Here is a 27951-nt window from a genome sequence, read left to right as displayed (position 1 = left end):
GCTGCAGGCGAAAGCAGCTTGGTAGAGAAGACCCTGAGGGTCCTGGTGGACACCACGTTGACCATGAGCCAACAATGTGCCCTTGCCACAGACAAGGCCAAGGGCATCCTGGGCTGTATTAGGCAAGGTATTGGCAGCAGATCAAGGGAGAAGATCCTTCCCCTTAGCACTGGTGAGGCCACAGCTAGGGTGGGCTTCCAGTATCAGAGAGATGCAGATGTACTGAAGAGTCACAGGAAGGGACTGGATCATCTCTCCTACAAGAAAAGGCTGAGAAATCTGGGACAGTTCAGCCTGGAAAAGAGAAGGGTCAAGGTGCATCTTACCAACAGATGTAAATACCTGAAGGGAGACAGTAAAGGGGACAGAACCAGCTTTTATCTGTGGTGCCCAGTGACAGGACCAGAGGCAATGGGCACAAACTGGAATACAGGAGGTTCCCTCTGAGCATTAGGAAACAGTTTTTTACTGGGATGGTGACCAAGCACTGGCACATGTTGCCTAGAAAGGTTGTGGAGCTATCTGGACATGGTCCTGGGCAGCTGACTTTAGGTAGTGCTGCTTGAGCAAAGGGGTTAGACAAGATACCTGAAGAGGTCCCTGCCAGCCTTACTCATCCAGCCTGTGGTTCTGTGAAGAGGCCATCCTGGTGGGGGTGTGGAGAGATGGGCTGTGAGGTGCCAAGGCAGGTGCTGCTCTGCCCTGACTGTGGCAGGAGAGCAGGACATGAGCACTTGCACTGTAACTCTGGGGGAAAATCCAGCCTCCCCTTGCAGGCTGCATGTCAGCTGCAGTTTCTGATTTGATTTCACCAGCCCATGTGTTTCCTTTCCTCACTGTGGACATTCCCTGAAAAACCAATGTGTTCTGCTTTAGAGTCCAGTAATTGGACCTAAGTCCTGTCCCCCAGTGTGTGACCTCCTTGGCTGTTGCAGTGCCTCATGTTCACCTTGAGAGCTCCTTTGCTGTCCCCAGTCCTGCTCCTCTCCCCCTCAGTCCTGGAGATGTCCTGGAGATGGGGGGCTGGGGTGTTGCATCCTCTGTTGCTGTGTGTCCTGGATTGCAGGAGCAGAATGAGGGAAGGGGGGCATTGTTGTGCTGGTGGGTGTCAGGGCTGTCCTTGGGGGTGGCAGCTCTTTTGGTGACGTTCAGACTGGTTTGTCGTCTGGGGACACTGATGTCCATTGTCTCCTTCCTTTCCAATTCCCAGGGTGGATCTGGCCAACGCAACCAACCCAGCACCATGCAGCAAAAGTCTCAGGCTACCAAAACCACCTATGGCACTTCTCCATACTGGACAAACTAAATCCAGAACCGGGGAGGGGGGAGAGAATGAAAGAAGGAGAGAAAACAAACAAACAAACAACAAAAGAATAAGAGAAAAAAAAAAAAAAGAAAAAAGAAAAAAAAAATGCCGAAGCCCATTCCTGGAATTATTAGGAGAAGAAGTAACTGCTCAGCCAAACGTCTGTGCGGGGAGAACTGCAGCCAGCCATCCTCTCTGTGACTCGCCCGCTTCCTCTTTGAGTTGCTGTTGTATGTAATATATTTATGTATGTATTTGTAAATGTAATAGAGCCTAAATGTGGTTTTCCGCATCTTGCAGCCTGTTTTATTTTCTTTGTAGGGAAAGTTAATTATTCATTTCCCATCTCTACCAGGGCGTCCTTCCTTGTTTGTTGTTATTTTGTTGTGTTTTTTTTTTTAAAGTTCTTATGAGCTCTGTCGAAGACAAAGACAAATTGAGCCTCTTTTTTTTTTTAAGCTGGAGTTCATTTATTTAATGCAGTTCTCAATTCAGGCAAATAAGGAGGCCTGAACCCCCCCTACCCCTCAAAAAAAAAAAAAAAAAGTGGAAATCAAGATGCACCCTGTTGGTTTGATTTCTGCCCCCAGCCCCAAATATACTTGTTACTTTGAAGAGGAAAAAAATAATATTTTGTGAGCCTTCCCCTTTCTTTCCTCTCCCCCCTCCCTCTTGCTGTGGGAGATGAACTCTCATGAGCAGTTTGGTCACTGTGGCCCTGAGCTGCAGCTATCCTTTTTATTTTAAAATTTCTGAATAATAATTTTTTTAAAAAAGACAGGGTCTTCTCTATGTTTGTGGTTTTGTTTTTATGTTTTTGGTTGTTTTTTTTGTTTTGTTTCTCTAGCAAGAGACTTTGGATGGCTCAGTGTGTCCTGGAACCTCCTTTACATCATTAGAGGCAAAAACTATGTAGCGGTTTCTTAAATAAAAGTATAAGCTGTGTCTTGTACCTCGTTTTGCCCTGAGCCACCCTGACCAGGAAAGCCAGAGCTTCTGGATGGAAACTTCACCTGTCCCTCCCCACTTTTTTTTTTTTCTTTTTTTTTTAACAAAAACCCTGGAGGCAACTCCTGGCCCTTCTTGTCCTCCACCAGTGCGGTGAATGTTTCAAGAGTTTCATTTCTTTTTAGCCCTTCCTCCACCTAATAAAGATCTGAGCATATCTCTGGTGTGTGTCTGCATTTTCCAAGGCTCCAGGAGCTGTTTTGCTTTTACAGCCTGTCCCTTCCCACCTGCTCCTGCCACACAAGCTGAGCTGGGAGGGTAAGAGCAGCAGATGGGTCTGCAGAGGAAGCCGAGCACCATGACAAAGGTGAGTCCTCTTCAGGGCTGAGAGCTCACAGGCACCTGGAGCAGGGATGGGATCCTGGGATCCTGCCGTGTCACCTGCCTTCAGTGTCCCCTGCATCATGCCAGACTGGGCCAGGAGGGAGAACACTGCAGCATCCACATCATCCATGGCCTCCACCAGGAGGAAGGTCAGGGGTAAGGGCTTCTGACTCCAGCTCATCTTCCTGAGCATCGTGGCGGGGTGTGTATGTGAAGCAAGATGTGCCCAGGCAGCAGGCAGGGGGCTTTTTAGCACTTCCCAATTCTGCTTCAAGATCCACAAGGAAAAGAAAAAAATAAAAGCTTCTTCCAGGAGAACTTTTTTTCTTACAAGTCACACCTCCACCAGCTCTCAGGTACATTTCACTTTGAAGAAGTCAGTCCTCTGCCTCTGAGCAGCACAACATGACTGCACTGGCATCATGTTTTGATACTGGTCAAATTGTGGCAGCTGCTGTCCCACTGCTACAGGCTTTGGGACCTGAATGTCAAGGAGGTCAAAAGTGTCTGTAGGCCTTGGGACTTACTGCCAGCCTGTGCAGGAGCTTCACCAGCTTCTGAGCCTGCAGGGATCACAGAGCTGCTGCCTCACTGGAGCCAGTGTTGGAAGAACAAATCTCCCCAAAGCCACCTTGCAGTACAGGAAGGAGCTACCAGAAAGCTGGAGAGGCACTTCTTACAAAGGCAGGGAGTGATAGGATGAGGGTTATGGTTATAAACTGAAAGAGGTTAGCTTTAGATTAGATGTTAGGAAGAAATTCTTCCCTGTGAGGTTGGTGAGACACTGGCAGAGGTTGCCCAGGGAAGCTGGGGATTATGCATCCCTGGGAGTGTTCAGGGCCAGGTTTGTGGGAGGTGTCCCTGCACACAGCTGGGGGGGTGGAACTAGATGAGCTTTAATGTCCCTTCAGTTCAAACTATGCTGTGCTTCCAGGATCTCTTCTATAATCTTCACACAAGCTTGGGCCAGCCCTTGCTTGTGTGTCGTGGTCCAGAAGCAGTTGGAAAGGGGCAAAAACCACCACAGAGTTGGTGCCAGGACACAGCAGCTCCCCCTCCCGCCCCGAGGCTTAGGGTTGTTGCAGAGCAGTTGCAAGGGAGTCTCAGCAGGTGCTTCGCCACAGTCCCAGCCATACAACCTCCATCCTTGGCTCTGGGTATGGATGGGTAGCACTTCCAGCTCTCGACATGATGGGCTGTGTTGCTCTCCAGCACAAGGCAGCAAAGGCAGCTCCAGCAGCTTCCCAGCTGCTCTGGTGTCCTGGCCACAGGCAGTACTGTGCAGGCAGCCATGTGCAGGTGCTCCTGCACTCCAGGCAAGACAATGCAGGACAATTTACCATTCCCTTAGGCCGTTGGTTCCAGCAGGGCTCTTTTGCAGTAGCTTGCTCTCTCATGCCCTTTTCCACAGTCTGATGGTGGAGCCAAGGTTGCTCATCTGCACTTGGCCATGAAGGGGAAAAAAGATCTGCCCAACTGGCAGCCCAGTTTATGCAGTGTGGGGTTGTCCTGCCTTCGGCACCACACTGCTGCTGCATGAAGAAGCTACTGGCAGGTCTGGGCAGCCCAGTGCTGTAGGAGCCAGGCAGGAGGTAGAAGGAAGCCTGATCCAGGAGAGTCAGAAGGCCCAGGCACCACAGACCCTCCCATTCCCCAGTATGGAGACTCCTCTGGGAACACAGGTCTTAAGTGCCACCACCATTCCTCCAGGGTGGCTGTGCAGCAGAAGCACTTGGGCCACCACCACCTTTGACTCAGCAATTACTGCAGATGGTGACACATGCAGCTCTTGTGTGCTTGTCATGCTTGTTTCAACCTGAGACAACAGCAAACACAATGTCTCCAGTCCTGAGCCCCCAGCAAGCAGCAGCAGCCAGGCAGGACAAGCACCCTGAAGGGCTGGCAGTGAGGACCTCCCCTCACTTCCTCTGCCACAGAACCAGCCCTCAGCACCACACCAGCCCCTACAGCAGCAGCTTTGCCCCAGCTTCCCCATCCCTAACAGTCATGAGACCGTGAACCCTCTTCCCCTTGCCATCCCCCTTCCTCATTTTGGAAGACTAAATACAACAGAAGAGCCTGTTGCCTTTTGGCAAGGTACTTCTCTGAAGCACTTCATTCCTTAGTCTTGGATTCAGGCAGGCAGCTGTCAAAGAACAGGTTGATTTTCCCACAACCTCACAGCTATTTACATATGGGCACTGAAGCTTGTGCATAGCTGTTACACAAAGTTTTAAATAACCCCCACAAAAAAAAAACCAGCCCAATGAACAGGCAAAGAACAGTACAGGGATATTTTCATTTCACATTTTTATTAGTAGACAGATGTGCAGAAAAGACAAAATATAACTACTGAAGGGGAAGACAACACAAAAATGCATCAGTTAATTATTTCTGGTAAATTATACTGAAGAAAAAAAAAAAGGAAAACATCTGGGATTTTTAGCTAAGAAAACAACTAAGAAATCTAGTGTACCCTGCTGGTTTCAGAATGGTTGAAAACTGCATTTGAAGGGGCTTGTAGTTGCAAATGTAAACGCTAGTATTGGCTGAGACAGGAGAAAAGGGTTAAAAAAACCAGAATACACAGACCAGGTAAACATTTTTCCGCGATTTCTTAAATAGCTTAAAAAAAACAAAACAAAAGCAACACCAAAACCAAACCAAAAAACCCTCATACTTCAGATTGTATCTCAAAAAAAACCCAACAAAACAATAAAAAGGAAACCAGTAAGTCAACAAGCAATGACACTGCACAGGACAGTGGGAAGAGAAATTAGTCTGGTTAATGTAGGTGCTGTCAAAATAGGTTGCTTTTGTCTTTAAAAACGGGTAACAGAAGAGTTGACATAATGCATCTTACAACACCAAGCTTGAAAATACAAGTCACTGGAGAGTATACAGTGAAGACGGTCAAAAGTACAAGGGAAATCCTGAAAGATGCAGTATGCTCATTTCAGACCAAGTCGTCAGCACAGCCAGCATTGCCATACCCTGGCTCCTTCACCCACTAACAGCACTGGAGGTTGGTGCATCCCCATCCCCAGGCAGCCCTGAGACCAGTCCTGCAGGCAGGAGGCCCAGGGACCCATTTGCCAACACTGGCCCTGCCCTCACAGGGCTGCAGTGAAGCTCGGGAGTGCCCCACACCATCAGGAAATGCAGGGGGTAACCCTGCTGCCAGCTCCAAAAAGCACCAGGGGCTGAGTCATTCCTTGCTGGAAAGACAAGCTGAAGTAGACCATGAGGGACACTTCAGAAGGGGTCTGGTGGCCTCCCCAGGTAACATGCAAGCAGAAGGGCAGACCACTGTGAGGGGCACTGGGGACAAAGGTGTCACTACTTTTTTTTTTTTTTTTGGGGGGGGGGGGAAAGAGGGATGCACCAGCACACACCCCAGAGGAGAGGAGCAGGGACTGTCCTTGCTGCAGCAAACCCCAGCCAAGCAACATTTGAAAAACATCTGCCTGGTTCACTTCAAAGAGAGCCTTCCTCCCCTCCCTGAGGGCTGTGCTGTCTCCTCCTCCTCCCTCCAGGCAGCACACTTCCACACTTCGGGCTCCTCATTCTGCTCCTCCCCTCAGGACACAGCCACCCAGCTGACTGCAGAACAAAGCTCACTCCCACCAACGCACCCCTCCAGGGACCGCAGTACCATTGAAAACCCTGAGATATACGAAGGGGGGACATCAACAAACACCCCAGCCCTGACCAGGGCACCTGCCTCTGAATCTGCTGGAACCAAGAGCCCCACTCCAGCAGGGCCAGCACCTTGGAGCTGCTCCAGGAAGTGCCTGGGCTGGCTGCTGACCCAGGGATCATGCAACACGTGAACTCAGGCCACTGCACCACAGCCAAACAAGAGGAGGACACTGCAACAAAAGGAGGGGTGCTGAGGGACTGAGGAAGAGGGTTCTGCAGAGACCAGCATGCAGGATCCCCCCTGCCCATGAGGGAGGGCCCTAAGGTCTGCCAAGAGCTCCCAAAACATGCAGGAGGGTGAGCTCAGTGCCCTGGCTGAAGCATGCTGCCAAACAGCCTGTGGAACATGCCCTTCTCTTCCAGCCTGAAAGCACCCAGCTCTCCTCTCCTGCAGGGCTGCACATGCTCACCCATGCCTCAGCCAGCCAGGCAGGGGACAGCCCAGCACACAAGCATCCCCACTGCACCAGCCACAGCAGACACAGGGACAGTCTAGCCACCCAGGCAAGCACCACAGGGAGCTCAGACTCCTGCCAGCCCCACAGAGCTTCAGTGGGGCCACACTGAGCAACATGTCACCTACACCAGCCTTGGAAAGAGGGCTCAGGCCGGTGCTGGAGTGGGACTGCAGGAAGCAAGGGCTGCTCGCAAGCCCTGGGGCAGGAGGCCAGCAGTCTCTCCCACTGCCAAAAATAAAAGTTTGGGATGAATTCTGGACCACCGGGCAGCAGGATGCGTATCTGTTCTCCTGCCTCCAGAGAGATGCAGCTGGCAGCAGATCTCAGCAGCATGGCTAAACTGAACTTTTTCAACCCCAACCTAGTATGAAAAAAAAAAATAATAAAAATAAATAGCAACCCAGGGCTCAGTTGTAGAGACATGAAGTGTTAAGTGTTTATTTTAGGGTTCATATCACAAGCCTTTTTCAGAGACAAAGCTGATTGTGCCCTCTGGATCTCCAGGGGCCAGCTATTACCTAACTCGAGCAGGCTGAAAAGGAATACTGTACCTTTCAGTAACATCCCATGAAGCTCAACACACAGTAGCTTTACACTCTCCGTTCCAGACCTTATAAAGGAAAAGCCACCACCACTAGGCTAAACGAATGTACACACGCTATTATTGTAAATGGAGCAGCTAAACCTTGGCAATTTGCTTTGTGTGGATTTTTTTTTTCTTCTCAGTAAATGCAGCATTTGAGCTCCCAAAAACTCAGCTTCCAATGTGTTTGTTCCAGCGTTAAATACATGAAACACCTCAATGCAAGACTGTATTTAATTCAAGAACCTAAACACGAGCAAACCTGTTTCGCTGTGAGCATTTCGTAGAGAAGTGAAAAGGGGAGTTTCTTTTTTAAAAAGAAATCATAATACAGTGATGAAAGGGGTTAAGAATGCAAGAATTCAGACATTCTGTGGAGGGTCTCTAAGAGGTCCATAAAAAAGGAGCAAACAGATCCGTACAACAGGAGACAGCAGGAGACAAAAGTTGTTTTTTTTTATCACCCCCCCCCCCACTTTTTTGCTGGACTGCTGCTAGGTTACCGCTGCTCCCTTCTGGCCTGAGTCGGCAGGGCAGTACAGGGGCATCGAGGGAGCAGGTCACGACTCCTCATTGCCAGAATCATCATCATCGTAACAGTCGGCATCCTCCTCCTCCTCGTCCTCGTCGTCAATGTCATCGTCGTACAAGTCGTCATAAAGCAAATCTGAACTGTTGTCATTGGAAGGCACTTTAGTTTTGATGCAGTACTCTGCTAGCGTAGTGGGGACCTTCACACCATCCTTCTCTGCCTCGGCTTTGGTAGCCAAAACCTGCTTCCTGTGGGGGGGAGGACACAGCAATGTGAGCAGGGCCTGTGTCAGGGGCAGCCTGGCCCCAAACCCCACCACCCGCCCAGCCCTGCAGCTCAGAGCCAGAGAGCTGGTGTTTGGCTGAAGCACAAGCAGCAGCACTAGCAACAGGCTGGGCTCCTGCAGCCCCAGGCTTGGGAGCACTCCAAGGGTCTTTGCAGCACATGGGCCCTTAGCAACACGTGAAATCAGTTACTGCACAGGACTACATGTCAGAGGCCTGCTGGAGCTCAGAGCTCATTCCATTTCATCTGCTACGGAAGGGATGCTCAGGGATTTCACAGAATCACAGGATCTTAGGGGTTGGAAGGGACCTCAAAAGATCATCTAGTCCAACCACCCTGCCAGAGCAGGGTCACCCAGAGCACATCACAGAGGGATGCGTCCAGGTGGGTTTTGAATGTCTCCAGAGAAGAAGACTCCATGACCTCTCTGGGCAGCCTGTTCCAGTGCTCTGTCACTCTCACAGGAAAGAAGGTTTTCCTGATGTTTACGTGGAACCTCCTATGCTCCAGTTTGCACCCAGTGCCCCTTGTCCTATCACTGGACACCACTGAGAAAAGCCTGGCTCTGTCCTCCTGACACTGGCCCTTAACATGTTTGTAAACATTGATGAGGTCATCCCTCAGTCTCCTCCAAGCTCAAGGGACCCAGCTCCCTCAGCCTTTCCTCATCAGGGAGATGTTCCTTCGTCATCTTTGTGGCATCTTTCCTAAGATGACTTCTTGACTCCACAACTGACAACCCCGTGTGCTCCAAACTGCAATTCACAGCAGCACTGGGCAGCTCTGAGCTCCCACTGCTAAGAGGAGTTGGAGCACACGGCTGCACCCCTGGACACAGCCAGAACCCCCATGCTGCCCGGGGCTGGAGGCAGGCAAGTGCTCCCCTGCTCCCCGGGGCAAGCCCTCGCTGCTTCTCCCAGCAGCACTCGGGCTGTGAAGGACTGCTGGGCTGTGCTGCCACCCAGCAGGGACAGGAACAGATGGCAGCCTGTCCTTCACCCCTGCCCACCTGCTCCTCCCCCAGCTCTGTTCAGGGAGCACAACCAGGCCTGCTGAGCCAAGGGAGCTGCAGGGGATTAAGACACTGACTGTCCTGTCTAGCTCCAGCCAGGGGTACATCCTGCACAGCCAGCTACAGTCAGCATAAATCTGGTCTTCATGGAGTCACAGAATGGTTTGGGCTGGAAAGGACATTAAAGATCATCTAGTTCCAACCCCCCTGCCATGGGCAGGGACATCTCCCAGCAGACTAGATTGCTCCAAGCCCCATCCAGCCTGGCCTGGAACACTTCAAGGATATATCATATCCCCAGCCTCTCTGGGCAACCTCTACCAGTGTCTCACCACCTTCACATGAAAGAATTACCTTCTAACGTCTAGCCTAAACTTCCCCTCTCCCACTTTAAAGCCATTCCCCCTCATCCTATGACTCCATACCCTTTTTAAAAGTTCCTCCCCAGCTTTCCTGTAACCCCTTCAGGTACCAGAAGGCCACTACAAGAAACTTGGGCAGGGACCTGCCTGGGACCTTGCCTCAGGCAAGCATGACAGTGGTCCCACTGCAGTCAGGGTTGCCCATCCACTGCTCTTCAGCAACCCCAGCTCAAGTTTACATCATCTCCCACAGCACCCAATGAACCATGAACTTCTCAGCAAAGGACAGCCAAGACTGAACAGTGCTTCCAGCTAATCAAACCCAGCTTTGCAAACACCTGCCAAATCCAACAGATATTCCTTTGAATTGGAGGGACAAGGCTGTGATTCATGAGTGCATTAAGCACAGAATTAGTAGGATGCAGTCAGTTTTAATCATAACCCAAGCAATGCAGGCAGTGCTCAAAGGCAAGTGGGGACTTTGACTGGGATTTATTAGCATCCAATAAGTTTTGCAGAGCATCATGACAGATTAGTCTGAAAAAAGAACAATTCAAAGACACATCAGCCCAGTTCTGTTCTCTGCCTCTCAGCTAAGCTCAGCTTTGCCTCAGCTAGGTCAAAATGGAGACAAAACAAGAATGGCTGGATAAACAAAATTTTGCTTGGTGAGAAAAAAGGCTCTCTCAGTTCCTCCCTCCCACCCTCTTTTTTTTTGTTTTGTTCTCCACTGGAGGATTTTGGAGGTATGGATAAGTAGTTAAGTTACAGCAACCAGTCATTTTTTTTTCTATAAACCCCTGGTCCCATCTTTGATTGGAAAGCGTCCTGTAAATTCTCCCTAAAAGGTGTGCTGAACCTTCTACCTTCCAGTGTCTGCTCCAGTGGTTACTCCTCAAGAAGCTGAAAGGGACACCTAGTCATTGTCAAATAAAGGGTAAGAAATACCTAATCCCTATAACTGAACTTTTATTTGTATCTTCATTAGCTAGCTTTAAGTTTTAAGAAAAACTTAAACTTTTAAGCTTTGCAACTTTAAGACTTTAGGATCCTTTTAAACTTAAAAGAAAAAACTGCAGTCATTGTATTGCCACATTGCCTATAAGTATTATTTTAATAATTGTTGTAGATCTAGTATAAGGCCTAATAGTAAGTTGCTAGCACTCAATTAGCTTTTGTGTAATAGCTACTGACATAGCAGGCAACCTGATGATCTTTAAGGTCCTTTCCAACCTTAACAATTCAGTGACTATTCAGTTAAAAGTGTATTTTATTATTAAGGTACCTTCTTGTTTCCTTATCCCAATACACTGTTTTGCCACCCCAATATCCTAACACTCAATCTGATTTATGCCTTTTTAGTCTAACTTTTAAGAGCTTTTTACTATTTACAATAAATCTTGTTCTGTGCATATACATCTCATCTGCTATCTTGTCCCGCTCAGGACATCCGTGTGTTGAAAATCCTACAGGGACCAGAAGTACAGACTTGGAATAAGATGGTTATAATTGGCCTCCAAAGAAGCAACCACAGCAAGAAGCTGGTTTCAGCAAACCCTGGGAGCACCAGTTTTACAGAATTCCAAGCAGGAGGCTGGCAGCACAACATCACACATGGCTCAGCTTACCGTATGATTTCGGCGTACTCCTTGTCCTTTCCTTTACTGTCTCTCCATTTCCTGAACATGACTGATGCATCCACGTTGGCAGGAGAAAATGTGTTGGGCTCATTAAGCAGAGAGATTACACTCAGTAAGATAGTCCTGAAAAAGGTCACCACAGCAGCAGAGTCAGAGCTAATGCATTCACTGATTCTGGATGCCAATGACTTCTTTAGGTGATGCATCAGAAACATATTTGAAGCCAAAACTTAAGCTGAGGATAACATTCCAAGTGAGAGCAGGTATTTATGAACTTCAGACCCTGGCTATCAACACAGGGAAGGTGACAAAATACAAACCTCAAGGATCTTATCTGAGTACAGACCATAACATCTATGGACCCGTTTGTGATGGGGCAGTGGACAAAGCTAAGACCAGAGCAGAATTCAGCCTGTCCACACCACCCAGGGATAGTGCGGGGCTGGAATCCTGCTTGGAGTGTCTGCTCCTGGTGACACTCAGCCTCCCAGCAGGAAGCCAGGCTCTTTGCCTGCCCTATGTAGAGAGAAGGACCACTGTTGACCCAAGGCCATCAGACACAGATGCACTGCTGTCCCTGCCCCACCAGGTGTTAAGAGGTTGAAGCTGAGGGCAGGTCTCAATTCTCAGCTCATGCCTCTCTAAGGCTGCTGCAGCTGCGCTGGAGCACAGCAAGGGAAAGCCAGTGCAGATGTTTTTCAATGCCCAGGCAAGCTGCCCAGGCCCTGCAGGATTTGGCTGCTGGTACCCAGCAAAACCAGCATGAGCCAGTCATGTAATCCCCAGCACACAGACACCCTTCCTGGACTTCTAATAGCAGCAAAGAGCTAGCTGATCTGCTCTGTCAGCATTTACTATGGGCCAACACCACCTCTCCCACCCAGACCCTTCTGCATTTCCTACAACCCTCTGCACTTCAAAGATTCAGCCCCTTGCTCCTCATGCTGTGCCACAACCAGCACAGAACTTTACAGCAAGCCACATCAGGCAGCTCTTCACACTGGCCACCTGGCTGTAGCTACCATCATTGGAGCTTCACGTGCCTGAGGTGGTCCCCTTGGCAACAGCTTTTGATTTAAATGGAGGGGAAGAACAAGAGACAAGGAATAGGTCTTGAAATACAGCAGCACATAGCAACTGCTTTGCAGAACTTGATTAAAAGAGACTATAGCCCCAGCTGTACTTACATTGATTTAGGGGCATATTCAGAGCCATGCATGCTGAGCACATCTCCCAGATCATATATCTGGGATACAATTCCAGGAAATGCTTGGTCATTTGGATGCTGAGGTTCTTGAAAGGTTCTGAAACTAAACCCTTGTGTCTGGCCAGATTGCTATCAGAAGAGTCTTTATACAATTTACTGTCCAAATGATATAATTCAGTAGGCATAGAGAACAGCAGCTCTGGAAAAAACCTGTCAGATCAGACTGGAATGATGGGCAGAAGAGAGACCATCTTCTACTTCATCTCAAGAACTAATTTTAATATTAAAGCCTTTGATTCTCAGCAAACATGCTGTAAAGTCAGCATGTAAGCTCCAGCATGATTGCAGCAGTTTAGTGTAGAGTGAGCAAAGTCTGCAAAGGGTGAGGACAGGAATTCATGTCTGGATTTAGCATCTGCTCTACCACACTTCCACCAACAAAGCAAGGAGAAGCCGATTTCCACTGCCATGTCCCAGACTCCAAAGTCTGGGACTGCAAAGCTACTTAAAAACACCAAGACAACTGTCCATTAGAGGCAAGGCCCTCTGCACTTCATTCCTGACCAGTGCATTGGATCAGCTGCATCACTTCTGATACCTTAAGAGCTGGGCAGTCTGACATCTGGCAGGACCAAAACCACAAGAAGTTCAACCATGTGGGACTGAAAAAATCCCCAGCATCAGATACAAACTGGAGCGGACTGGATGCAGACTGACCCCCTACAACTCAATCAGGGACCTATTTCTCTCAGGCCAGGTTGCTCTAGCATGTTGTTTCATGCAAGCATGAAGAGTAGGGATTACAAGCCTGCCTTCCACTTTCTCACACCCTCCACCCCATTCGGGGAACAGTGAGCTGTTTTAAGTGTTTACAGCACTGTTGTCTTCAGAGTGAGTCCCTCTACACTGATTCAGCTATCCACATTGCAGCCCCTCAGAACCACCTTCAGAGGTAGGTACAGATTTTCCCTAGCAGATTTTTGCTCTTCAGTATACAGCAAGAAGTTCTGGGCTAGGCTGTACCGACAGCCACATTAGTGCACTGGGCTGGTTACAGGAACTGCCCAGATCCTAGGCAGCCAAAAACATAACCACCAAAACCAGGCAACCTCAGCAAATAAAGCAATAGTGAGACAGGGCATCCCCTATCTTTGCAAGATACAGATGTACCAACACCTTCAATATTGTGCTCAGTTCTGGCCTGTGCACCTCAAAGGAGAGGGGGGAAGATGTGGAGAAGGGCAACTAAAGCGATCAAAGAGCCTCAACTCTAAGCCCTGTCACCATTTCCTCAGTTTTATGGGACTGAGGACACAGGAAGAAAAGCAGTAGTCTCTGCCACACAGACCACAGCTGCCCTCCTTCACATCTTGCTGGATGTTTGCCATAATCACATATTTGCCTGTCTCATCTAGCTCAGTGACAGGAATGTCCATACTGAGTTGTATTTAAAAAAATTAATGAGAACACTTGATACTACTAGAGGTGGAACCACAGGTGCTCTCAGAGTTGAAGAATGACACTTCCTCGCCTTCAGACATTTCAGCCTTGGCTGTCTGTAGTAAACAGTCAATACTCAGCAGGATTTACTCAAGTCAGCACCTGAACAGAAGCCCTGGGTTACACACACAGCACAAGCGTGCTCCCCTCCACACCTCCAGCCCTGCTGCCTCCTCTCTGACACTCTGGAGCATTGCAAAGCCAGATGGGACCCCAGCAGGACATGTTTCCATGAGCATTCAGCACAACGGGTGACGCTGGCAGTTAAGGACAAGTTTTATTTCCATTTGCTGATACAGCTGAGCAATGTTTTCTCCCCAGATGTCCCCCTTTAGCCCAACACGTTCCAAAGGAGTAAGTACCAAAAAATGCACCATGGTAAGAGGGAGCAGAAACCAGAGAAGTAGCACCATGACAAGTTTCATGTAAATCTTTATATTATATATATATATAAATTAATAACATATATCTATAATGAAATACTCAAAACATGTGTATGATATAATTAATGCTCAAAGCTGTTTCCTGACTACGAGCTGAGGCTTGTCACCTAGTCAGTTCTTCATTGGCAGTGTCTTGAAATTCATCTGGTGTTTCGAAGGAAAAAAAAAGGACAGGTTGGCCTTGCATGTCTCCCATAGTTAGTGATCATAGAATCATTAAGGTTGGAAGGGACCTTAAAGATCATTAAAAGTTCCAACCCCCTTGCCATGAGCAGGGAACCCTACCACTAGACCAGGTTGCACAAAACCTCGTCCAACCTGGTCTTAAAAACCTCCAGGGATGGGACATCAACAACCTCCCTGGGCAACCCATTCCAGTTTCTCACCAATGTAAGAGCTAAGACTTTCTTCCTAATATCTAACCTAAATCTCCCTTCTCTCAGTTTAAACCCATATCCCCTTATCCTATCACTGTCTTCTCTGATGAAAAGCCCTTCCACAGCTTTCCTGGAGGCCCCTTTCAATCACTGGAAGGTGCTATAAGGTCTCCCTGGAGCCTTCTCTTCTCTAGGCTGAACAGCCCCAACCCTCTCAGCCTGTCTTCATGGCAGAGGTGCTCCAGGCCTTAGATCCACCTTGGTGGCCCTTCTCTGGACCCTCTCCAACAGTTCTGTATCTTTCCTGTGCTGAGGGCCCCAGAACTGCACACAGCACTGCAGGTGGGGTCTCACCAGAGCAGAGTAGAGGGGCAGAATCCTCTCCCTGGCCCCACTGGCCACACTTCGATGCACCCCAGGATGCAGTTGCTCTCTGGGCTCCAGCACACACTGGTGGCTCATGTTGAGCTTCTCATCAACTACCACCCCCAAGTCCTTCTCCTCAGGGCTGCTCTCCAGCCATTGTTTTGTTGGCAGGAAGAAAATGATCTGGCTAACTGCTCAAGTCACTACACTGCAGGACAGGGGACAAATACTGGAAGACAAACAGCAGGCAGGATTATGCAGTTACTCCTACTGGGCCTGAATACTCAAAAATGTTTTTTCTACCAGTGGTATGGGGACTTGGAAAGGCTAGAACATTTGAGACAATTTCCTTTAAGAGTATGAACCCCTGTAAACAGGCTCCATATTTTTAGCAGGTTATCAAGACACACAGCACTCCTCTATCTTCAGACAGCTTGGTAAGTCAGGTTCCTGCTCAGTTCAAGCCCTAAAACCCTCAAAGTCTTAAATTCCCTTCCAAACTTCTCACAACACAGGCTTTTGTCTTGGAGAGAGACAACAGGCCTTTGAGATCACCACTGCACATCTGATTCACAGTTACCTGACATTTTGGGTAGGGTTCCACCTCTCAGATGGCAGCTCTCCACTTTGTGGGTCATCTACAGGTGGATGAAGAATTGAAATACATACATCTCCATTCTGCAAGACAGAAACAAAATTTGAGAATAGCCTGGCTCGCGGCAGAGGTCTGATGACAATACCACCAACTCTAGCTGAAATGAACACCCCAAGAGCCTGCAAAATATGCAAGAACTGGGAAGTTCTCAATTCTCCCAGGGTCTACTCTATTTACAAGTTCAAACATTTCCCTTGCTAAAACAGGATTAGTCTGCAAATTGGTACAAAATTATCTCAAATGAAGAGGTTTAAATAATGTAGCAAAGCAAACAAAGGCAATAAAGTAATAAAGTCACAAGAAAGAAAATTGGTGTCCAGATAGCAAGCACTGTAGCAATGACAGAAACGAGGTTTAGTCACAGTAGGGTTAATAAATATTTTTGTTCCCAGTGGTAGTGGAGCTAGCTACAGGAATTTTTGAATTGAAAGGTTTAGGACTCTCTGCTAGCTCAGATACCAAAACAATGCTTCTCCTGGGACACAAGGATGTTGAGCAGATGATGTGGAGCAGGTTTGCACCGCTCCCCTAGGACACGGCTGTTTGAAATATCAGGTGAAAAAGCAGGAGATGCTCTCTGAAGCCTTCACTGAAAATTCCTTCCAGCACATCAGAGGAAGAATATTTTGGCAGCACATGGACGCCACACAGCCATGTACTCCTCAATCTATTTTTTACTCACCAGTGTTATAGCCTGAATGTAGATTTAGAGCTCCAAAATTCCCATCATTTATAAACACTTTAAGAAGCCTGTAAAACCAATTCTCCATCAGCAGCAGCACTCCAACATGGTTACTTTGCAGGAATGCTGCAGCACTTCACCACAGCTGATACTCTCCACTGAAGTTGACTCCAGGGACTTGTGGGGTCCCAACGCCTTGCTGCTGGATGGAATGAAGGTACAGATGGGGCCCAAGGCCAGACAGCAGTTGCTGGCCTCTCCAAGCCCTGCTGGCTTGCTGCCTTCTGCTGCTGGCAAGACTTACAAGCCACTAGAGGCAGCCCCAAGTGTTCAGCTGACAGGCAGCACCCATGGTAAAAACACTTCAGCAGTGGAACTAGCTGTTCCATGGATATACAGCCCCATGAGCCAGGAGGCAGGGAGGGCATGCAGAATGAGGTCATCACAATTAAAGAGGAAGTGGTCAAAGACCTACTACACCACTCAGACACACACATGGGATCAGATGGGCTACACCCAAGGGTGCTGAAAGAGTTGGCAGATGGGATCGCCAGGCCACTTTCCATTATTTACCTCAAGTCCTGGCTAACTGGGGAGGTCCCAATGGACTGGAGGGCAGCAAATGTAACACCCATCTAGAAGAAAGGCAGCAAGGAGGACCCAAGAAACTATTGACCTGTCAGTCTGACCTCGATACCAGGGAAGGTCATGGAGTAGATAATCTTGAGTGTTATTAGAAGACATACAGAGGATAACCAGGGGATCAGGCCCAGTCAGCATGGGTTTATGAAAGGCAGGTCCTGCCTTATAAACCTGATCTCCTTTTATAACCTGATGACCCAACTATTGGATGAAGGAAAGGCTGTGGATATTGTCTATCTGGACCTCCAAAAAGCATTTGACACCATTCCCCATAGAACTCTCACAAAAAAAACCCTCACTGCTCATGGCCTGCACGAGCACACTATCTGCTGGATCACTGACTGGACAGTTGGGCCCAAAGAGTAGTGGTCAGTGGAGTCAAATCCAGCCGGGTCAGGCACAAGCGGTGTTCCTCAGGGCTCAGTGTTGGGACCGTTTCTGTTTAACATCTTTATTGATGATCTTGATAAGGACATAGAGTGTATCATCAGCAAGTTTGCAGATGACACTAAGCTAGGCAGGAGTGTTGATCTGCATGAGGATAAGGAGGCTCTACAGAGAGACTTGGACAGATTGGATCATTGTGCTCATGTTAATGGTCTGGGCTTCAACAAGGCCAAGTGCCGGGTCCTGCACTTGGGCCACAACAACCCCAGGCAAGACTCCAGGCTTGGGGAAGTGTGGCTGGAAAGTGTCTGGCAGAAAAGGACCTGGGAGTTCTAATTGACAAGTGGCTGAATATGAGCCAGCAGTGTGCCCAGGTGGCCAAGAAAGCCAATGGCATCCTGGCTTGTATCAGGAATAGTGTGACCAGCAGAAGTAGAGAGGTGATTGTCCCCCTGTACTCAGCACTGGTGAGGCCACACCTGGAGTTGTGTCCAGTTTTGGGCACCTGAATTCAAGAGAGATGTCGAGGTGCTGGAGTGAGTACAGAGGAGGGCAGCAAAGCTGGTGAAGGGCCTAGAGAATAAATCTTACGAAGAATGCTTGAAGGAGCTGGGAATGTTTAGTTTGAGAAAAGAAGAGACTGAGGGGAGACCTCATCAGCCTCTACAACTACCTGAAAGGTCATTGCAGAGAGGTTGGTGCTGGTCTCTTCTCACAGGTCATTAGCGACAGAACAAGAGGGAATGGCTTCAAGCTGCAACAGGGGAGGTTTAGACTGGGCATTAGGAAAAAAATGTTCACAGAAAGAGTGGTTAGACACTGGAATAGTCTGCCCAGGGAGGTGGTTGAGTCACCATCCCTGGTTGTGTTTAAGGGTTGTTTGGATGTGATGTTGGTGGATGTGGTTTAGGGGAGAACTTTGTAGAGGAGGGATGGTGATTGGACTCGGTGATCCCAAGGGGCTTTTCCAACCTGAATAGTTCTATGATTCTATGCTATCCCTTGTCACCCTGACCTAAGGCACAGGTTGACAACAGGAACAAGAGACCCTGTGGATGTGAATCAGTTCTGCTGGAGACTGCAGGCTGGCAGTTCTCCACACACCTCAGCTGCATCCTGCGGACCCTCCAAGACAGAGGATCCAGTGTATGGAGCAGTGCTGCTCAGAGCAACAGCATCCAGCCAGGGATCACAGCCACACAGAGCTGCTCACCTGAAGGGCCTCCCAAGCAGTTCAACTCTCCTTGATTTGCAATGTCATTTGTTTTATAGCCAAACAAGATCCTCCTCTAACATTGGAGGCTCATGATCAGTATCCAGATTTCAGTGGCTCGCTAAGACTGCCAGGTGTGCTAATGCAGCTCTCATCATTTTGAAGCAGGTTTTTTTGTCAAGATCAGAACTACCCACAGCAACAGAGCACCTGGAACTGCTTAATACCCAAGCATGCACTAACACTGGTGAAACAGTTTGTCCTAACAAAGCAGTTTCCTTTCTCAGATTCCATCAGGAAATATTTTTTAGTATCATTTTAAGGCAAAATTAACTTTACTAATGTTAGATTACCTTCATAGCCTATTCTGGTTTTACCAACAGTTTTCATAAGTTTACCCTTTTTTTTGCCTTTAACTGTCTCCTGGGAGAATGCAGTGTTGGTGGCCAAAAGAAAGCATCACAGCACTTGGGGGATGTTCCTCAAACAATTGTGTCTGCAGCATGTGGATGAGTAGGTGTTTGGTAATATGAAAATAAAGGATGTAAGAAGTTTCCCTCTTGGAACAATCAATATTGTATGCTTGGGAATTCAAGCTAGAGAGTCTGGAAGGGTGTCATGGGGCCAAAATTTTAGGGATCAGGGTACTGAAGGGACAAGACTGTCCCTACATACATTTTTGAGATGGGTTTTCAACTGCCAGTGGGTAATAGCCTATATATCTGCTAGGACTGAGAGCTATTATGTCATAAAAATAAAGAATAAGCAAATGCAGTTTTACCAAAATTCAACTAGATTACTCAAGTAAACTAGAGACTGGGAAAAACACACAAGCTACTCAAGTCTCCTTGCTTGGAACTGGAACATCAGCACCAACCTCTCCATCTGGTCCCACCAGCAGATTCTGTAAACTGCTACTTTCTTTCATCTTCCTTGCACCATAAGATTTATTTTTTTTCCTCCTCCTGACAAACCCTCAATCCTCAAGCCCTTTGCTGATTTATTCTCAGTTTCACTTGGAGTTATCCCAGTGCCTCATCTTCATTGCTTAAATGATGCTTCCAAAACAGCCTGGAAGCTGTTTCAGATTCCCTCAGCTCCAAGAAATAATGATACGAACATAAAGTATAAAGCTGAGAGCTGAAGTATTTGAAGACTAATCTCAAAATGCACCCATCAAGTTTTGGGTTAATTCCTCCTACCTTCAATTGTTTTTAAAGCCAATTTTTCATCTTTCCCACCAGGACTGGGAGAAGTCCTTTCCAAGACTCCTTTTGTACATACTATTTTGGTAACCATTTCCCACACACCTCCTGCATGAGGATTTCTGGGTTCAGAATTAACATCCACAGTATGGATCTGCAATAATCTGCAGGTCTCAAAGTTGTCTCTATTTATAGATCAAAATCCCATGTAGCCGAAATAGAGCCTTAAAGAGAAACACCATCCTTGGCTACATGTAAGATTCTGTGCAAAGCCCAAAACACAGTTCAGATGACTATCAGATGACTGACTTCAGGATGTTCCTGGGCTTAGGGCAACCTTCCTGAGCATCCAGTATTTAAAGTCTATTACTGTCCTGTTCTGCACTGAAATTTGGAGTGGCTTTTGGCCATTTACTACTAAGCCAACAGTGCAGGTTCTAGCCATGACATCTGAAGCATGCTCATTCCAGGCTGGACATTTAGGAGCAACAATTTGTTTTAGAAAAGGGCTTTCCAAGCCCAAGACATCAACTGAAGTAATCATTTATTCAGAAGCAGTGACATTCCTGATCTGAACTGGGTCCAAAGGAAGCCTGCAGAACCTTTTCCAGGAAGACCGTGATAAGGAGACACAGCAACATCTTGAAAGGCCTTTACCTCCTCAAACCATTCAACCAGTGGTTCTAGCAGGCTGACACTTCTCTAGGAAATCCAACAGTTTTGCAAGGGCTTGACTAGACTCCAATAAAAGCCAAGTTTTGAGCCAAAACAGGTCTTCAGCTTTCAAATACAGCTCTATGAAATGTGACAATTTTGAATGGATTCCTTCTATATAAAACCACTCCTGTTCTGTACCTGCCATGCAGTTGTACCATGATCCAACTATGGACTTGACAGCCCACAGCACTGCCCTCTGAACATGACCCATATGTGCACTGAGCTCAGGGCCACTTCACACCACACATTAAGTTCAGAGGTCTCTGCTCACTCAGGTCCCAGGGTGACCAGACTCTGCATGACTCCTCCCCTCAAGCTGGCCTCCAGCCCAGCACTGGTTCTTCCTGCAGCTGGAACGCCCTAAGCCTAAACCCCTTTGTTTGTAGGCCAGCTACTACAGAAGACTTTTCTATTATTTCTTGCCTCAGAACACAATTTTGTAGGAGATACTTAAAGTGTACTTGAACTGTGTAAAGACATCTAGTTGCTTAAGTACCAGCAGGGCAGGACCTCCCTCCCACCCCTGCAGCCAGCCTTGGTCCAAGAATCCCATAAAACTGCCACTTTCAAGGCATAGTGCTTCCTCTGGGGCTGTCTGCTGCACTTGCAGGTACAAAAACAGCTCCACCCCTCCTAAAAGAGGATTTCCTGCAACATTTAACTGTTCAACCATGAAGATAACATTTAACACCTAGAGCCAACCACTTCAGTTATAGCTAGAGACATGTAGTACCTTCAATACTTCTAGAAGTTTAATCAAAGAAGCTGAAAGCCTTCTCCCTGAGAAAAAATTGTTTAAAAGACACCTTACCTCATAAATGTTGGGGTGCCACATTTTGGTCAGGAATCTGAAGGTAGGTGGTGAATATGGATAGTCAATAGGAAATTTAATGTGAGCCTGGAAAAAAGAAAAGTATTTAAGCTATAAAACAGATCAAAGGAAAAAACGGATCAGCAAGCAACCACAACAGTCAAAAAATCAGGAGAAAAATTTCAATTAAGGCCAGTATATTACTCATTTTATAGATCAGTGCCCATGTGGCCCACCAGTATAAGTTTACATAATTTCTTATGGGAAAAACAGTAACTGAACAAGAAAACACCAGGACTGACCTGGGCTGGTAACACCCAGAAAACAAGCCAGAGGCACATACCATGTCCTAATTCAAGAAGCACTACATAACAACTGTTGTTGAACAGAGTAGAATACATTTGAAAACCTGGAACACTAGATACTACTGCTCTCCTTCTCGGTTCAGAAGCAAGCTAAAATATTTGCTAGGGTGAACAGACCTGTTTGACATGGGCCAGAGCAAGTTATTTTAAAGTACTCTTTCTATGCAGAAAAAATTTGTTAGATACTTGCTCTATTGAGATCCAATATTTTTTTGCCTTTTTCACACAAGACTTAAACTGGTTCACCTACCTGTGTTCCTAACACTACATTTCTTGCCACCAGAGCTTTCCTCAAGTTTGAATACCATCTGTGTCTGTGTAATAGACCAGTGCAATTGCATGAGGCAATTACTGATGGGCAATGACAGCAAATATTACCTTCCAGTGCCTCTGAGGTCAGCAGGTAGCCGTGGGTCAAGACTCTCAGAGCTGAGTCACCTGTGGGTAGACTATCCCACTGGCATAGGATCTTCAGAAGCATTTCCTGGCCCCTGCACCACAGACAGGCTCATGTGTCACTCAATGGAAGCAGACATCCCAAAAGCAAGATGCACATGGCAAGAGCAGAATCTTGGTTCACCTGCTTCCACTTCAGCATCTAACCATTACACTTGGACATAGGGTGCTGACCTTGTTCAACAGGACAAACTACAGGAATTTTTATTCCCAGAAAAAGATGCAGGCAACCAAACAAGCTACATTACTGAGCCATAAAGCACCTGACTACAGTTTTACTTATAGATCAGAACATGCCTTTTCCTCACAACCCAAATTTTGTGGCCAGACTGCTAGGTAGCCAAGAAAAGAAGTTTCACTGTTCACCTTTATGAAACAAATTCTGGAGCTCACATGGCTTTACACTCTGTACATGCCTGCTCATGACACTGACTGTATGTAGGAATGTTACAGCAGCACCAAGTCCTCACCCCGCAGTCATTTGCCTCAGCATGCTCACGAACAAAAGATTTATCATCTGCCTAAGCAATCCTAGCCCACAGGCTGATGTCAGTTACATGAATGTCACTGCTCCAGGGGGAGCAAGCCAATGTCTCTTGTCACCACACCACTACAGAAGCCAACAGCTGCTGCAGCAAGGACATGCCTGGCTCTATAACATGCCACCCCACTCTGGAAGCAGAGCAGAGCGGTACCTGGGGCAGAGCAGATTCACTTCAGTTCAAGTGCTTGTACGATGGAGCTGCAGGCTCCTCTGGAAAACTGGGGTTTTCCCAGGAAATCCCATTCCTGTGCATACGTGCAGTTTCGTAAGATCTAAGACATAAAACAGTCCAACAGGTCCAACAGGACCAAGATTAAATATGCAGGAGACAACAAAACTCAGGGTTGAGCTAGCTACAAGATTTCTTGGCAGAACCTACAGTCTTCTACTCAGGTATAGTTTCTAGGTGACCAAAAAAGCACACTGCCAGTACTGTACCAGCATTACCATGTTTATATCCCATGGATGTGGTCAAGGAGCTGAGGAAGCAGGTCTCATTCCTCCCAGTAAAACCTGCCTCCTCTCAAATTGTCTAACCCTGAGGGCTTTGTCTCAAAAAGACCATTGCAAGGGCTAAGCCTGAAGCACCAGTTATGGTCTCTATGTGTTCCATACTCATGCAGAAGCTGTAGATCCTGGAAGACTGTTTCAAACTCCTAAATCCTGTTAGGCAGCTACAACTCTTTATAAGAAAATGCCTATCTCCCTGCAATAACAAATTAAATAAAGCTGCTGCTTTGCCACATGAAGGATGCTCCTTGAGCTCTGGCACCAGAAAACACAACTGGACAGAAATTAGAAACCTTTCTTCTCATACGGAGGTAGGTAAGACCTAAACTTGTCTGTAACTCATTGCACGTTTATAGAGAAATCAGAGTCATGTTACTTGCTGATAATAAGCTTTTTCTAACTAGCCTGTGTTCAGCACTTTGAGATGCTGTAATAGAGCATAATGCAAGGAAATCCTCTCTACCACCTAGTTTCAGAGTCAAAAGTCAACATGCTAGGAAACTCCTCATTACAGTCAGGGATTTTTCCCAAATCAAAAAAAGCACACCACTTTCAGGTTTCTATGATGATATCATTCAGAATTTGAAAAGCGAAACCAAATGCTTTTCCAGGGCATTACAAACAGGTCCCAGAAAATTACACTGCATCTCTTCTGTAAGCAAAATATTGGGAAATTATGTAAACCCACTCTGCTGTCTGAGTTTCTTTGTGGGTTAAAGAACCCAAGAATTTCCAAGACAAGCTGCATGGCTGCTTGCAAAGAAGCAGCAACAACCACAATTGCAGTTTTGTTTTCATTAAAAGCCCAATTTTAAACATGTTAAGAGACAAAAAGGCTGAATTAGTAACAAACTTCTTTTAAATAAAGCAGTAGCTCACAGACAGGATTCCCTCTATGATTTCACTGATACAGGGCAGATCAGCTACCTGAGCTATTTCTGTAAAGTTTAGCCAGGCTGCTAGGTATTAGGGAGTGGCAGAGTTTTAGGGCAGCTTGTTACCTCAGTTAAAAGCCAAACTAATTCTGGGGTACTAAGATGCAACTCAGTCCTGCACCTACAAGCATCCAGGCTTTACTGCATGAACCATATGTTTGACTCCTCTGAGCTTAAACAGAACAGAAATAAACCTGTTTTGGTATTTCAGTTTTAGCTACCTGCTTGCCATGGCTCTTTGACACCACTGAACACATTCAATAACCAGGAACATGGAGACAACAGCCATCAACCCATTCCCCCCTTCTCCAGTTTAAAACTAGTCACAGTGCCAAGAAAAGGAATCAGCTTCCCTCACATTACTTTGAATACAGCAGCCTAGCAGGAGATTCAGCCCTTTACAGACATTTACAGCTACTGCACAAGAACTTCAACCTCTAAGTTACACCACAATACATATTTTAAGAGCACTGCTATCAGCATGGTCACTTTGTTTCCTGGTTTGCTGCCTTGCTCCCCTGCACCTTCATTAGTGTGCACTTCAAGCTTGTAAGTTTTCCTCTATTTGGGTAAGGCAAAGCTCTAACAAAATCTATGCATGTCAGAAAAAATAATCTTACTAGATACTGTGTTATCTGACTGAGAATGCAAACCTAATGTTTCTGTGAACCACTGAACTGAGTCCTGATTCAGTCACTATGAATAATTACTACAGTGACTTTCTTCCCAGAGATCTTGCCTTGCACTTGACTCCATGCTTATGTATCAATATCATCTCCCTCTCTTTGGGAAACACTAACACAGGCAGGACTCCCTCCTAGCTTCAGCTGTCTAGAAATTCAGTATTTATTCCAGCCTAGCTGTAGATGAAACTTCTGTAGTCTGACACTGATTTCTTTTACTCCTTTCAAGTTGACAAAACCTAAAACCCTGGTTTCTTTAAGCAGCAAGGGTAAGAATGGGGAGAAAGACATTTCCTGGAAAGCCATGAGCATCACAACCATCTGGTTTGGGGAAATCAGGAGCACCAGCATGTTTCAGTGGCCAACTAAAACTGCAGCTGCTTGGTGTTTCTGGAAGTGCAAGTTAAAGAAAAATTTCATTTTTAAACATCACAAGCTTAATGCAAGCCCTATGAAGATGCAGCATCAGGGAAAAGGAGTACCCTTTGCACACTGAATTTAAGATCAGATATGAAGGAAGCACTTAAGTTTTTCAAGTATTTTTTCAACTATTTTGTCCTTTTTTTATAATTGTCTGCTACAGGCAGCCCACAGACAAGTTTCTGCTGACTTCAGTGTGCAGGTACCAGCAAGGTCTCCTAGAGATCACCCATCCGACCCCAGTAAGAGTTACAGAACTTGCAGATAACACAAAGCTCCTTCCTTTTACTTTGTAGGAGGCATAACCAGGCTCCTTGCTGTGCACATCATTACTTTCTATAGCTGCACCCCAAGGAATGCCTCCAGCCAGTGTGCTGCTAACTACACCATGCAATTAACATACAAGAGAAACTACAAGAATACTGCTGGGTTAAGTGTTAATATCTCATCCCTCAAAACGCCCTGTACTGCTTCTAGAACATCAAGCATTTATACAGTTCATCTAATGGACTCTCTTCCACATTAAGCCTAGATTATTGCATGCAGTATTAAATACTGTGTGCTGGAAAACATACTCTGTAGAGGTCACCAGTAAACTACTAGCAGCCTGTTTCTCACATCAATGAGGTTTAAAGGCACCTTGGTATCATCCAGCTTCAGATCCTGCAAAGCAGCATTAAAGCTAGCCACATCATGCTGTCAACTATTTGACAAGGTAGAAATGAATGTAGGACCAACACTGCTCCTTCAGCTCCAAATAATATGACTTAGGACACAAGTAATTTCTTGTGGCTGGGCTGGCTTTAGTCCCAGCACTGGCCTCATTTCCTTCCCAGCAGCACCATATCAATGCTTATTGACATTCTTTATGCTTTCAGAGAACAATGTCCACATCTCTGATCAAAGTCAGAAGGCGAGTAACCAAGCAAATTAATTCACGTAAGTCGTGAAAACCTGCTGCAATGTGCTGCAATAACCATGTGAACACTAAGAGCAGCAAGCCCACTATGGTATGCATTACCTGCACTGTTTCATAAAAGATTTTGGTCACAAAGGCCTATGAAGTGAAGAATGAACTACATCTCAGAAAAAGGACATGAAGCTTCTAAACAAGAAAGAAAGCAGAGCCACAAGTCAGTATGCCAAAAATGAGTCAAGACGTGAGGTTAACCTACAAAATCAGAGACTGGTTTGCCAGGCAGGAGCCCGATTTTGTTTCACACCAAACTATAGCTTGTATACAATTCCTCTTTTAATTATCTGGGGCATTTTAAAAAGCTGTCATTTCCAATGGAAGACACCTGAAATAAACTGAAAAGGTGTCCTTTTACAAAAAAAACTTAATAGTAAATTGTTATTAAATATTTCTGTCCACACAGCTATGTTCATAAAGCTGCCTCTGTTAAGTCACCCAAACTGGACCAAGGCAAAAAGCCTGCACTACAATGGTCAAATTTACAATTATACCTTTAAAGAAAGGGCTTTGACCCACATACTAGCCTGTTGCTCCTTAGATCTGGAATCAGGACTAACAGTAGACAAAACCAGGATTGAGCTGAATAACTATGGCCCTGTCAAGCTGGTTTGCATTCAAGCTCCTGAGTTCTCATACATTCACACTCCTGCTGCCAGGGCCATCTCTAAAGGGATTTGAGCAACTAAAAGTGCTCTGAGCAATAACGTTAGAACCAACAGTGCCTGGAAACAAAACCATTTTTTCCTAAAATTACTCAAAATAAATAACAGGATATTATTTATTTTAATTATTATGTCTCCCTTTGACAAGAGAGATTCAGTCTGGAGGTTCAAGCCTTCACAACTCATGCTAATGCTCATGTAAATGCTCATGGCAGCTGCTACTTATCTCAAGACTGAGTTTTTCTGTGCAAGTCAGCCACACTTAGGATCTCACACAGTTCAGCAGCTAGAGAAGCTATTTCCTTCTTGCAGTGGATGTTACCGCAGGGACAGTCCATAATATTGCCCACCTGATTGTGCCATTCAGTCTGAAACACACAACAGCTATTTTGGCTCTGGCTAGAAACAGTCTTGTCAGTGCTCTTGAGCCAGCGAGCACCTAGCTTCCAACAGCGCAGCTGTTAACACTCTTGCGTGGTGAGCTCACTGGGAACAGGCTTGAAGCCAAGTAAGAAGTTTCCCTTAGCCAGAGGCCACCTGCACACTCCTGAAGCTGTTCCCTTCCTCAGCTGCACAAGTAAGCACAGCCCCACTGTTGTCCCACAGGCAGGGTCTCTCACCCAGTGTGCAAGCAGCTGATACACACAGTCACGATACTTGCTCTGACATGCAGCTCTGTGCAGAAGAGGGAGCAGGGGGGTATTCCACAAAGCAAGCTCAGCTTCCTGAGACACAGGGGCTGCTTTTATACACAGAAACATGTAAAATTACTTTAATCATATTCTGTCACTTATATATGCAACTGGTTAACTAGTTCTTTGCTGCCATTTAAAGGGACTTTCACTTCATATGTTCAAAGAGTGGGGGGCTTCTTAGAAGGGGTCCCTCTAGCCTGTGGGTGAGTGTTCTAGTATGCTAATAGCTCATTAATATATTCATGGTATGTTATTATACATAATTTATATCTTAATTCATTGGTGATT

The 27951-nt window shown here is 46.5% G+C and overlaps 2 protein-coding genes across 6 annotated transcripts in view; one reads left to right on the top strand and one right to left on the bottom strand.

Annotated features, from left to right (window-relative positions):
* UBAP2 (ubiquitin associated protein 2) overlaps positions 1-1386 on the top strand; it is a 107223-nt gene extending 105837 nt beyond the window's left edge. For all 5 annotated transcript variants that reach the window (XM_051643678.1, XM_051643681.1, XM_051643677.1 and 2 more), the window contains one exon: positions 1211-1386. In XM_051643678.1, the coding sequence (XP_051499638.1) occupies positions 1211-1306 (96 nt within the window). In that variant the 3' untranslated portion in view covers positions 1307-1386. The remainder of the gene's footprint in view (positions 1-1210) is intronic.
* Positions 1387-4931: 3545 nt separating this feature from the next.
* UBE2R2 (ubiquitin conjugating enzyme E2 R2) overlaps positions 4932-27951 on the bottom strand; it is a 58205-nt gene continuing 35185 nt past the window's right edge. Inside the window, exons 2-5 of the mRNA XM_051643682.1 lie at positions 21418-21504; positions 15686-15783; positions 11201-11335; positions 4932-8161 (exon numbers count right to left, since the gene is read on the bottom strand). Of these exons, the coding sequence (XP_051499642.1) occupies positions 7942-8161; positions 11201-11335; positions 15686-15783; positions 21418-21504 (540 nt within the window). The 3' untranslated portion in view covers positions 4932-7941. The remainder of the gene's footprint in view (positions 8162-11200; positions 11336-15685; positions 15784-21417; positions 21505-27951) is intronic.

The sequence above is a fragment of the Apus apus genome, chromosome Z, assembly GCF_020740795.1.
Source record: "Apus apus isolate bApuApu2 chromosome Z, bApuApu2.pri.cur, whole genome shotgun sequence".
NCBI lineage: Eukaryota > Metazoa > Chordata > Aves > Apodiformes > Apodidae > Apus > Apus apus.
Note: the sequence above shows the minus strand (reverse complement) of the source record. Positions and strands in the feature narration are given on the sequence as shown.